This window comes from Cryptotermes secundus, unplaced genomic scaffold, assembly GCF_002891405.2.
Source record: "Cryptotermes secundus unplaced genomic scaffold, Csec_1.0 scaffold813, whole genome shotgun sequence".
In the NCBI taxonomy this organism is placed as follows: Eukaryota; Metazoa; Arthropoda; class Insecta; order Blattodea; family Kalotermitidae; genus Cryptotermes; species Cryptotermes secundus.
In genome coordinates, this window is record NW_019735471.1 from 43,806 (window position 1) to 57,211 (window position 13,406).

The window sequence follows — 13,406 nt, forward strand, 5'->3', positions numbered from 1 at the left end:
GTTTCCCTGCCAATCTTCATTCCACCAATTGCTCCACAATCACCCTCACCTATCATCTGGGGCTGGTACAGTAGGCCAGAAGTGGCCGCAGTACAAGGGACTTAGTCCCACCCCACTAGCAATAAAAAAAATTTTAACATTGGTGTGCGTGCGTGCCTATGTAGGCCTATAGATATATCTCTGTTTATAAGGACGCGTCGTAAACATTTCATATAATTTCAAAATAAAGCGTTTTGGCCACCACGTGAGTCACTTATGTGTTTCGAATAGTTCACCGAACGCCCTAAAGTTTGTGGCGAACTTGTGTGAAACGCGCTATGCACTTGTAGGATTATCCATTACGTTACATAACTCCTGACTAAAGGCTAACGTTTTGTAGATATATGCATACCGTTCGTAACGACAGGTATAAACGTTTTATACAGACTCCCTAACGTCTATACGTTAGAGACACTGAAAGCCACAGAGTAAGAACTTCGCACATACCTTGTACGTTCCCAGACCCAGAACAGGAAACTCGTAGCCGTTGTTAAGCTTGACTGTCTGCGCCATGTTGCGTACGGACGGACTCGTCACACGAAGTAACCTTGGTACACTAACCTGCCTTATCGACCCGATCCGGTATATGCCCACTGCCGAACAAAACGACATTCTTTCTAGCATTTCTCAACCGGTTTACCGAGACATTTTGTGTCTATAAGTGGCTCTGCACACTGAATAGTACACAAACTGCGGTAATAGCCGCTCGATCTTTGACCTTGTGTCGTCTTCTCAGCGGCCTCTACTGCCATTTCTTTGCTATATTACCTATGAAGAGTTCTATGTTCTGGGACATAACGCTATGTAGTCCGTTGAAAGTCAGCTGACGTTTCGCAAGAAAATGTCGTCTCCACCTTCAGGTTGGAAGAATAAGCCGAGAAAGAAACCATTGTGAAAGCGGGTGACAAGCAAGATTATTCTTTGTTCCTGAAGATGAAAGCTACATTCTCGTCTTAAATGTCGGTTGACTTTCAACCGACTACATGGTGTTATATCTCAGAAGATAGAACTCATAACCACCGCTGTGAGAACCTCAGATCCTACATGGCATTATATCTCAGAAGATGGAACTTCTCATAACCACCGCTGTGAGAACCTCAGATCCTACATGGCGTTATATCTCAGAAGATAGAACTCCTCATAACCACCGCTGTGAGTACCTCAGATCCTACATGGCGTTATATCTCAGAAGATAGAACTCTTCATAACCAACGCTGTGAAATCCTCGGATCCTACCTGGCGTTATATCTCAGAAGATAGAACTCCTCATAACCACCGCTGTGAGTACCTCAGATCCTACATGGCGTTATATCTCAGAAGATAGAACTCTTCATAACCAACGCTGTGAAATCCTCGGATCCTACCTGGCGTTATATCTCAGAAGATAGAACTCCTCATAACCACCGCTGTGAGTACCTCAGATCCTACATGGCGTTATATCTCAGAAGATAGAACTCTTCATAACCAACGCTGTGAAATCCTCGGATCCTACCTGGCGTTATATCTCAGAAGATAGAACTCCTCATAACCACCGCTGTGAGAACCTCAGATCCTACATAAATTTCTTTTGTTGCTGTACTGAAACCTCTGGATGGGAATGTCTACGTGTAGACATTGCAGTAGATTGAAAAGATACTCTGTCTTAACTCTGTCAGACAGACCTGAGTAAAACCTCAGTACAAGCATGTGAGAACCTCAGATCCTTTATTTAATTATGTATTCCAGTAACTGAATTTAGTGGCAATCAGGTGTGTTTCTAATGCTTTCGTCGATAACGTAATATTCAATAGAGATCAGTGACTGGTGTGGCATGTAGCAACACGCAAACAAATTCTACTTAACACTCGGTCGGAGATGCATACACAAGATGACTGGACGTATAATTACAAACATCACCTCCATGAACACAGAATTAATTACATTGTTTTCGTGCAAAATCTTTAATTCATTTCTGGTTCAGTTACATAATTAACAAATATGAAATTCCGAATCCATTTCATACCTTTCAGAGTTGGGCATCTTAAAAGACTGGTTTCACTGTGTGGGTTTCATGAATGTATGAAGTTAGAAGCGTAATTGAAGGTTGTAAGTATTGTGGCGTATAGATCCGTTGTTAGGCAACGACCGCGAAAAACTAACAAGACAGTAGCTTTTGCTAGGCAGCGACCACCATGCCAATAAAGAGGTTGGAAAGCGGTGTTTCCTGTAGAGTCCGTGCAAGTCGCTGCGTAAGCAACCATGGAAACAACTAGGAGCTTTGGTTTCTACGTGGTCCGTGCCGAGGGGTTATAAGCGGGACAGAGTTTAGAGTGTAGTTGTGTTGCCTTATGTGATATTCTCCAGACGGTAAGAACTTAAGCAAGGGACATTGTCAGAATCCGTTACCAGGAAACGACTAATAAAGACATAGGAGAAATTATGTGTGTTGCAGTTACAGTGATTTTTAGAGCATGTTAGCCAGTGAGGCTGTTATAGTCAACTGTAGTTACGAATTGTGTGTATAAGTGATCAACAAATCGAGGCATCAATCCATACCTCGTATGCAGTCACTCATACACGTGACAGTATATTTGACTTAAAACTTTGTTTCGCAATTTCAATCCAGATACTATGGTAACAAGTCGATGAAATGAGGTTACATAACTTCTGTTGATGAATCTTAATGTCTGTATCCTCAGAATTCGGTGTTGAAAGGGTACTCCTTCATATCCACAAACCTGAAAACAGAAACAAATGTAAGTGAAGAACTAGAGGCCGCGCCAAAGCTCAAGCGGTTAGTCGCTGGCTTCCCACCGCGGCGGCCAGGGTTCGATCCCGGGTATGGTAAAGTGGGATTTGTGGTGGACAAAGTGGCGCTGGGGCAGGTTCCCTCCGAGTACTTCGGTTTCTTCCGCCAATCTTCATTCCACCAACTTCTCCATCATCATAATCACCTGGGGCAGGCTACAATAGACCAATCAGTGGCCGCCGTGCCGAGTGTCCCCATTTGGGCTCCAACTCCCACTATGAGAATTAATTTTTTTTTTAAGTGAATAACTAACTCCACAGAGGAGGGGCCTCCCTTAGACACAGTCATTCTTCTCGCGTTATGAAACTGGAAGGTTCATTTCAGTACCTGCGACAGACCACCACTAAATTCCGTCCCCAGCCCCAACAATCCAGTCCACCCTCTCGTGGCCTATTCTTAAGGTACGTTTTATTATTACTGTCCCTTTTCCACCAGGAGACTAAGATACAGTGTGGACGACAGAGGAATCTGTGATTGATTCCTAACAGGAGAAAGAGATGTTTTTCTTCTCCACAGCATTCAGACCAACTCTGTGGCCCCCCGCCCCACGGAAGTAAAAGCACAGAAACATGCAGCTGTCTGTTCACTTCCGTCTAGTGCCTAAGTTAAGAATGCATAAAACTGTAACTGTACTCCCTCACATGTCTTCATAGTGGCCCCTAATTAAGTCCAAGGATTCTCCTACATTTACAATTTTTCATCTCCCTATGCCTGCTATGTACCCCGTCCATGTAAAGTTTATTGATCTTGTCACGCTAGTAATATTTAGTGAGGAGGAAATTCTGAAGCTCACTACCTTCTAAGATATAACGTTGTTCCCCCCCACCCCCTTTTGCGCTACATCATCAATTTGGGCCTTGCCCTACCTCCATGAAACTCTCCATTTCACTTCGGTTTACTAAATCTTAGATATTCGGTAGGACTCCTTGGGCGGGTGATCAGCTCGTCGCAAGGCCTCTACCTGACCACACGCACACACACACACACACACACACATAAACACTGAACATCCATGCCTTGAATTGGATTCGAACCCACAATCCCGACTGCGGAGCGAGTGAAGACAGTATATATTTTTTTTTAAATCGCATAGTGGGGGGTGGAGTCCAGTTGGGTCCACTCGGCACGGCGGCCACTGATTGGTCTATTGTACCTGCCCCGGATGATTATGATCGAGAATTTAATGTAACGAAGATTGACAAGGGAAACCGAAGTGATCGGAGAAAACTCGTCCCAGCGCCACTTTGTCCACCACGAATCCCACTTGACTAGACCAGGGTTTGAAACCGGGCCGCCGCGGTAGGAAGCCAGCGACTAACCGCTTGAGCTATAGCGCGACCTGCAGTACATACCTTAGACCGCTCGGCTACTATGACCGGCAGAACGTTGTTTACCCTGTTAAATCTTACCGACTTTTCAAAGGATCCTACTGTCTCTATCTTCAGGGTCGAGGAGTAAGGCGAAGAAGCAAGCAGCAAGTAGAACAATTCGCCTGCTTTCATGGCTTACTAGTCGACGGCGAAAATGTAGGCACTAAGTTCCACCGAGACGTCAGTGAACTGCCAGCCGTAACATCAGAGAGGACGGCAGTGTTCATAGTCACCACTGTCGGAACCTGGGACCTCATGTGGAATTCTCCAGTACCATGTCCAGACTTGTGACTATGTCACTTCGCAAGAGTTCGCAGTCTCTAAGCGCAACAAGTCCTCCGGGAGGGACTTTAAGGCGTGAGTCCCGTGTCGTAGATTTACGGCACGTAAAATATCCTCATGTCTCTAGGAGACCTCTGAGTTAAAATTAGGTAAAAAGTTTCCCGCCCAAGTAGTTTCAAATGCCTCTGGTAGATGGGGGAAGTATCGAGGTACCGAGGGCCGACCTCGTTGGCTGAACGGGGCTGACAGCACGCACCAGTACAGGTAGGGTATGGCGACTAGTAGAATATCAAAGGGGGACCTACAATAGACTATTAGTCGCGGTGCATGAGGAAACCCACCCCCTCCAATAATAATAATAATAGTGTAACCGCAGAGAAGAGAAATAGCTTTAAAATGTATATATTCAAAACACAATTTGTGCCACTTACTGCGGATATGTAAATATTCTACTGTTGCTGTTGAGTGCATCTATAGAGCCGACTTCCTCTTGAGTCAGTTCGAAGTTGAATACATCGTAATTCTCCTGTAGACGAATTTTATTTGATGACTTTGGAATTGGTGCAACGCCATGTTGTATCTGAAATTGTTTAAAGTTAATAATTAATTGTACATAAATAAATTTACAATAAATAATATAATTTTTTTTTAGACGAAACTGGGACGAGGTAGGAATATTGAAATATACGGCGTAGGATTCGTACTTCTGAGCTTCTGAGGATCAACTAAACACTTTTGGAGTTAATAGTAACTACCGATTTTCAAGAGTAAAATTGCTAGCGAAGGGTTCGTAAATGTCGACTAACTGGCACTTTCAAATCGACAAGAGGCTGCATACTGAGGTTGTGCCAAACATTAGAACTGTCTGCTCACTGTGTAAATGAACATTTAAGATGAGCCTGTAATTTAAATAGTGGCAGGGTTAAAATAGTTTTAATGATTTGGACGCTTGCGATTAATTATAGCATATTGTCTTTGTTGAGTCTGAATAAAATACTATGCTACAAGCGGGAAGGTCGCGGGTTTGAGTCCCGATCAGATGGATTTTTTTTTTCAATTGACCTAATTCGTCCAGCCGCACTATGAACCTGGTGGTCGACTCAGTCTCTTAACAGAAATGAGTACCAGGAATCTTCGTGGGGGGTAAAGGGTGGCCGGCGCGTAACGCTAACCTTTCCGCCATCTGTGAGCCGATTGTTTAGAGAAAATGTGCAAACCTCGACGTCTCACAACCCTATGGGTCTCCACGACCTGTTACAGGAATAGATTTATCTCACCTTTTTATATGTATAGTTTAACCTGTGAAGCTGGCTACCCCTGGAAGTCGGCCGTCTGCCATAATTTGTTGCAATTTTACGGAACTATCAAAATAGTGCATATTGTCACGTTTTTCAGTGACTAAAAACGGTGGGCGCGAAAATTCTGACAGGTGGTATGTCTGAGCCTCAGGAGCAACGTCGTCAGTCTCTCGCTGTACTCGTAAGTTACCGAAAGAGCCTGTTCTATTTGTTGGAACTAACTTTCCCTTTGCTACTTTCCGCGTGAAATATTTGGTGACGCAGTGTCGGTTACTTGCGAGTTTATTTTATTTTTATTATTTTTTTTGCAGAATAAACGAATGAAGATTCTTATTCAACACCTATCTGTGAGTAACTTCATGGAATAGACTAATACTTAAAAAACTTACCTTTTTTCAGCGATTCAAGAAATTATTTGCACTTAATGAAACACGAAGGTTCGTTATAGTGCTTAAAAGAGCTCGTTACTCTAACCTGTATTAAGCCAGATTAAACCAGTACACATCTTCAAACCTCATTTTTTAAAAATTCATTTTATTATTTTCCTCGCACCTACGCCTCCGTCAATCAAGTGACCTTTCTATTCAGGTTTTCCGACTGAAATTTTTAAGCCACATAGGATATGTAGCTTCGAGTGGTATGATGCTTATGGATGAAGAATTTCAAAGGATGTGGCTTTCGTGGCCAGTTTGAAGTTGTTCTCATAGAAATTGCCTGGATAGACTGAATGAAATCTTAAAAGGTCCGAGATTCGAACTTTGTATCTCGTGAATACTTAACAGAATCACTGCGTTCAATCCAAAAAGGTGAATGGATTAATTACATGGAAATCTATGCCTGTTTTGTTTTGCTCGCTACAAGCTCACAGAAAGATTTATTGCTGTTACTCACCAGATACCGCAAGATAACCTGCGCTACAGTCTTGCCACGTTTAGCAGCGATTTCCTGTAGCTTTGGATCTTCCAGCAACGAGGGAACATCGTGCCTTATATAATTCACTTTGCTTCCTGGCCTTCCAAATGGAGCATACGCTATGACCACAATTCCCTTCTCCTTGCAGAAGGCGATCATTTTGGATTGGTTCAAGTACGGATGGCATTCAATCTGAAACAATATTAGAAGTTTCTTAGGCCACTTCACTTCGAAGTGAAGTAAATAATACCGTGTTTACGCATGTATAGGCCGCACATTTTTGTCAAAAATTCAAGAGGAAAACTGAGGTGCGGCTTATATTCGAAATATTCGAAATCACACTTCATTAAAAAAAATATATTCATAATTAGTAATACAGGGTGTTCTACTCCTGAAATAATATTCCAAGAAAATTATTTTTTCTATAATTTCTGTCTGAAAATTGTGCTGCGGCCTATACACGCACGCGGCCTATACATGCGTAAACACGGTATTATTTACTTCACTTCGAAGTGAAGTAAATAATATTTAAAAATTCAGTTCTTGAGTCACAAAAAAAACGCTATGCATGGAAATTGTCGCTATTAATATAAAATTCATAAATAAACTTGATGGGAAAATTTCATATTTTATTAATGCTAAAGTAGGCGCTGCATATAGCAGCAGCTTTGGAGGAGTAATATTATAATATTAAATTGCAGCATCCGCTCGCATTGCGTAGATCTGATTTTACGTTCCACTTTTTCCCGTCTAATGCAACGTCGGTTGATATCCTCTCGTCTTCTCTTTATCATCACTACATGTTTCTGCAAAACGGGCCATCATGAGGTGCAGAGATTCTTATGATGAAGGACTCGGCTGCCCACATCTCTACTGCTACCGAAACATGCAATGTCAATGAAGAGAACATGACGAGAGAAGATTAAGCGACGTTGCACATGGACACCAAAAGTAGAACGTAAAATTAGATTAATATTATGTTACTTATCATATTATTACGATTTATCAGCAAAATTCATTATTTGATTCTTAAATTTCTTTTCGCTACTCGTTTCATGCTTGTTGGATTCTGAAAATGGAGTCTTCCCCCTAGGGGTACGAGTACTTAAAAATGGAGGACGTCCAACATAACATTTTATATTTTCAAACGTAACATGAGTGTGTACTTGTTTCATCTGTTTACTGTTACGCCCGGACTGACATTCCTTACTAGATAATGTTTAACAGCCCCAGCAGGGATAACCGATCAGTATACTGGCTGGACGATCAAGGAATTGGGGTCCGATTCTCAGCAGGGGTAAGAAGTATTGTCTTCTCCACAGTATTCATACTGGTCCTCGGGCTCCCCTAGCTTCCTATCCATTGGGTAGCCGATGCACTTTCACCAGTGGTAAAGCGACCGGAGCGTGAAGCTCACCTTTTACCTGCATCTAGTGCCTGGGTTAAAAGTGTGCGATAGTGTACCTCTGTTCCACCCGCGTCTACGTAGCTTGATAGCTTATCTTAGCACTGGATAGACTTTACCTTACCTGATTTGCGACTGGTTTGATGGTAGCGATATCTAGTATCCGCTGTATCTGTCTGCTGTTGAAGTTAGACACGCCAATGCTTCTAGTAAGCCCGAGCCTGACGCACTCTTCCATTCCTTTCCATGTGTTTACGTAATCAGCGTCACTGGTTATAAGGTTCCCCTTCTCGTCTACTGGCATCAGGTTGTCACCTTCCTGAAATTTAGACAAAATGTATTACAATAATTGGTAATTTAATATTACTACCTCGCTCCACTGGGAATACTATTGTATGGTAACCATTAGATCGCTGTGCCTTGTGTTGACTTTCAACTGACTATACGGCGTTATATCTCAGATGATACAACTTTTGTTTCTCTAATGGTTTCCATTCAAATTTTGTACCAATATTTCGGTCGGTAGGTTAAATTGTTTCTGGTCCTCGCCAGCACATTCGTCGAGATCTATGACCAAGCCATAGCTCAAGCGGTTAGTCGCTGGCTTTCCACCGCGGCGGCCCGGGTTCAATCTCGGGTCTGGTCAAGTGGAATTTGTGGTGGACAAAGTGGCGCTGGGGCAGGTTTTCTCCGAGTACTTCGGTTTCCCCTTCCAATCTTCATTCCACCAATTGCTCCACAATCACCCTCACCTATCATCTGGAGCTGGTACAGTAGGCCAGAAGTGGCCGCAGTACAAGAGACTTAGTCCCACCCCACTAGCAATAAAAAAAAACATTTCTTCTGTCCTAGACATGAACGTGTTTAGAAGTGTGGTCTCCTCTTCGGCGAGGGAAGGGGGCTTTCATGTGGTTCTCACAGGAAAGAGCGATTTTCTTTCTCTAGATTGTATTAATCGGATATGACGTTCTGACAGCGGTGACTATGAAGAGTTCTATCATCTGTGATATAGCGCCAGGGAGCAAGAAGTAGGCAGCAAGCGGGGCTGCTTGCTGGTTTCATGCATGGCTGATTCTTCTGTCCTGATGACGGAGGTATATTCCTCCAAAACGTCCGGTCATTTTCAGCAGACTACACGGCATTATATCCTGGAAGACAGAACTTATTTTTCCCCCCTTGGCACTACAGCCCCAGTGGGCCTAGGCCTACCTCCATGAACTCTGTTCACTTCGGTTTTTCTCGATCTTACACATTCGGTAGGTCTCCTTGGGCGGGTGATCAGCTCGTCGCAAGGTCTCTACCTGTACACAAACACACGAAAAGCATACACACACAAACTAAACATCCATGCCCTCAGTGGGATTCGAACCCACGATCCCGGTTTTCAAGCGAGCGAAGACAGCACATGCCTTAGACCGCTCGGCTACCGTGACCGCAGATAGAACTTTTCTCATTATTAATCGGTTGACCTTTGCCGCTGGCAATTAATATGTCTCTTGTGGGATTCGAACTTAATTTTTATTTAGAAGAATTTAAGTCTTTAAAGGGTTAAAGCCAGATTGCTATAAATCTGCTTTTATTGTTATCTATTTTAATCCTACTGGTTATACAAGTAAAGGAAAATTAAATTTTCTTTATTTAATTTTATTTTCCGTATTGAGTTCAGAATTTAAGTGCTTACCTTGAGTGCTGTTGGCATGTGTATGAGATACAGATCTAGGTAGTCAAGACCCATTTTTTCGAGGGATTTCTTGCAAGCTGGTACCACCTGATCCTGTCTGTGATACGTGTTCCATAGCTGGAGGAGGATAATAATTATATCTGAGATAACAAAATTTACAAAATGAAATTTTTTGGAGACAAGGAGAAAACTGTAGAACTAAAACTACACGTACTTAAATTTTATTAATAGATGATTGAGTGACGAGATGAATCCAAATTTAATAATTCATAAACAGTTGACAGAAAAGCGCTTCTGTTCTCACGGTGGAAACCAAATTGAAATGTATAATCGTGGGGATTCGAACCAGCGACCTTCTAGCTTGTAGCGTAGTGCCTCAACCAACTACGCTACCGCGTGCCATTTATATTTAACGTAGTAACGTATACAAATGGAAATATGTAATTCTAGTAGTCGTTAAAGAATGTTAAAAGGCAAAGCTAACCCTCTACCAGGCCGTGAAGGCCCATAGGGTTGTGAGACGTTGAGGTTCCCACATTGTCTAGACAATCGACTCAAAAATGGCGGTAAGGTTGTCAACCTTAAGCGCCAGCCGCTCTTTACTCCCCAGGATAATTATTTTATTAATTCCTGGTATTCATTTTTGTTAGAGGCTGAGTAAACCCCAGGGCCATAGTGCGGCTGGAAGGGTTAGGTCAATTGAAAAAAATCCAATGACCTCATCGGACTTGAACCCGCGACCATCCAGCTTGTAGTATAGCCCCTCAACCAACTGAAACGAAATGAATTTAACTACTACATTTAAAGTCTTGTTTTTTACAGAAGAAATCTGCTGATAAAAGGAATACAGAAATGTGTCGTTCCTACTGATAACGTTATAATGGGATGTTTGCCAGGCAACTTGCGAAATTTACAGATGTTGACTCGTGGCCTTTATTAAGAACTATGCAAGGTCCTCTAGAAGGAATCCTTGAATACAAAACACTTGAAATTGAAACTTCTTACAAAAGTGTTGCATTTTGATTTTGTTGGTGATGGTGGCAATACCGGAATTATGTCGAATGAGACATTCAAGAAATGAATTGAAAATGACGGGAAAGGAAGTGGTTGTAGCCTGTTTCAGAACTCGGTTGAACCAAATAAGAAAATCTCAGACTAGTTATCAGTTTTCCGGGACGCATTTCGAGTCTTGAAATTTCGGAATAAGAATTAGGATTACGAAACTCCGTAGAGTGAATCTCCATTCAGTATTTCGTTGAAGTGAGGCCGAAATAGCCATGTTCAGTTATGAGATTGTAGCACCTTGTTTGTGATAAATAGATCTTCCCTCTTGACGGTGCCGTCGGCTATCTTGGCATTCACTGCTCTGCCAATTTCATGGTCGTTTCCATATATCATAGCCGAATCAAAATGGCGATATCCTATTTCGATGGCGTCTTTCACAGCTCTCTCCATCTCTCCTGGGTTTGCCTATTTCGATATAAACAAACGTTTAAATTAATAATTAAACATACAAATCGCAATTGTAGGAAATCTCTACCTGTACAACAAAGTAATTTTATAAGCATGCTTCTATTCCTTCAAAAGAAAATTCGCTAAAAGATCAGTATGTCAGACAGCTTATGACATCTTATTGAATTTTATCTAAATTAGGTAATGAAAATATTTTTGGAGGTAGTTTCTCCTGTTTTTGAAGCTCACAGTGAGTGCTTGCGTATTATTTGCCCATTAAAAAATCAGGTTGACAACATTAAATGGTAGTTAGGCATCATAGGACTTAAGTTGTTTTTTTCTAAGGTTGGTACATTTTGTGACTATAATCTACTTAGTGAAGACATGAAGGAAATTCCAAATATATTGCTTGTCTTTATAATCACTCACTCACGGAGCTAAACCATTCTCGAGAAGCCATCAATCTTGCAGCTACCAAAGAACATCCTAGATTTTTATGGAACCCGAAGGTTCATTACCGTGTTCACAAGAGCCCTCGACTGGTCCCTATCCTGAGCCACATCAATCCAATCCGTACCATTCAATCCTATCTCTCTAAGATCCATTTTAATATTGTCCACCCACCTATGTCTTGGTTTCCCTAGTGGTCTCTTTCCTTCTGGCTTTCCCACCAATATCCTATATGCATTCCTCTTCTCACCCCATTCACGCTGTCCACCTCACCCTCCTTGACTTGATCATTCTAATTATACTTGGAGAAGAGTACAGGTTATGAAGCTCCTCATTATGCAGTTTTCTCCAACCTCCTGTCACTTCATCACTCTTCGGTCCAAATATTCTCCTCAACACCCTGTTCTCAGACACCCTCGGACTGTGTTCTCCCTTAATGTCAGAGACCAAGTTTCACACCCATACAGAACCACCTCGTCTTTAGAATAGCACAAATTATTGCAAGTTTTATACTATAACTACATAAATGTATTCCGTATAATCATCAGGACAATCTGTTTGAGTATCTAAGTGCAAACTGGAGACTTTCAACGAGCCATTAAACGCAGGTTATGAAATGTTTCTTACCGATTTATCTAAATATAAAGTTTTGTAAAGACAGGGTGGTTTATTAAGCTCCTGAAAGAACCACTAAACAAATAAATTATATTGGCTTAATCCCAAAAGTCATCCAACGCATTATTAGTGATTACCCGAATTCAGAATCAATATTGAAATTTCTGTTATGTCGGCCTTTCGTCAGGTGAACATAACTTCGTTATTTCTCAGTCCCTTTCTCCACGTAATAAAACAGTATGACGTGTGGACAATTAAGAAGTAACATTGTGCCGCAAATAACAATTTAACCTCGTAAAATCATTGCTTTTATTCCAGAGTACTGAATTTGTATTCCCTATCCAAGTGCGGTATTCTAGAAGAAACAAATTTTCAGAAACTGCATCTGTTTCCGTGAGGTTCTGATCTTTAGAATATAAGACGATGGACAAATCCCACACACCTAGTATTTCCGTTTAGTACACACTATAGTGAGGACCCAAGGCCACGCCATAACTCAAGCGGTTAGTCGCTGGCTTCCTATCGCGGCGGCCCGGGTTCGATCCAGGGTCTGGTCAAGTGGGATTTGTGGTGGAAAAAGTGGCGCTGGGGCAGGTTTTCTCCCAGTACTTCGGTTTCCCCTGCCAATCTTCATTCCACCAATTGCTCCACAATCACCCTCACCTATTGTCTGTGGCCGCCGCAGTACAAGGGACTTACTCCCACCCCACTAGCAAAAAAAAAAAAATAAAGAATAGTCAGTTCCTGATTGAATTGATATATACTTTTCGTGATCAGTAAATGAAGTTCCAAATATTTCATTATTTCAAATCTTGAACCGTCATATGTGACAGATTTACACAAACTGTGGAACTAATTATATACGTTAAAGCCTATTGTATTTAAAGCTAAATCTTAATTCCTTCGGTCGAATTTTAGAATACATGCGATTCAAATCCAATTATGAACAATCTGAAAAACAACGAAATTGAAAAAAGAGAAACATTTCGAATAACTTTTATGTTAAACGTGAATCGGCATTACGCTGTTTATACTTGTTATCGAATTTTTGACACGCCTTTTTTTTTTTTTTTTTCTAGTGAGGGAGGGCTTGGCCCCTTGTTCTGCGGCCCCT

General features: G+C 41.7%; 2 protein-coding genes across 3 annotated transcripts in view; both read right to left on the minus strand.

Annotated features, from left to right (window-relative positions):
* LOC111869420 (aldo-keto reductase family 1 member B1) overlaps positions 1-743 on the minus strand; it is a 10,313-nt gene extending 9,570 nt beyond the window's left edge. Inside the window, exon 1 of one of the 2 annotated variants that reach the window (XM_033753418.1) lies at positions 487-743. In XM_033753418.1, coding sequence (XP_033609309.1) covers positions 487-663 — 177 coding nt within the window. In that variant the 5' untranslated portion in view covers positions 664-743. The remainder of the gene's footprint in view (positions 1-486) is intronic. The other variant, XM_023860938.2, reaches the window with a different exon arrangement.
* A 1,165-nt stretch (positions 744-1,908) lies between these two features.
* The window catches only part of LOC111869421 (aldo-keto reductase family 1 member B1-like), a 12,116-nt gene continuing 618 nt past the window's right edge, over positions 1,909-13,406 (minus strand). The window contains exons 2-7 of the mRNA XM_023860939.2: positions 11,078-11,245; positions 9,776-9,892; positions 8,219-8,413; positions 6,669-6,881; positions 4,911-5,059; positions 1,909-2,756 (exon numbers count right to left, since the gene is read on the minus strand). Of these exons, the coding sequence (XP_023716707.1) occupies positions 2,714-2,756; positions 4,911-5,059; positions 6,669-6,881; positions 8,219-8,413; positions 9,776-9,892; positions 11,078-11,245 (885 nt within the window). The 3' untranslated portion in view covers positions 1,909-2,713. The remainder of the gene's footprint in view (positions 2,757-4,910; positions 5,060-6,668; positions 6,882-8,218; positions 8,414-9,775; positions 9,893-11,077; positions 11,246-13,406) is intronic.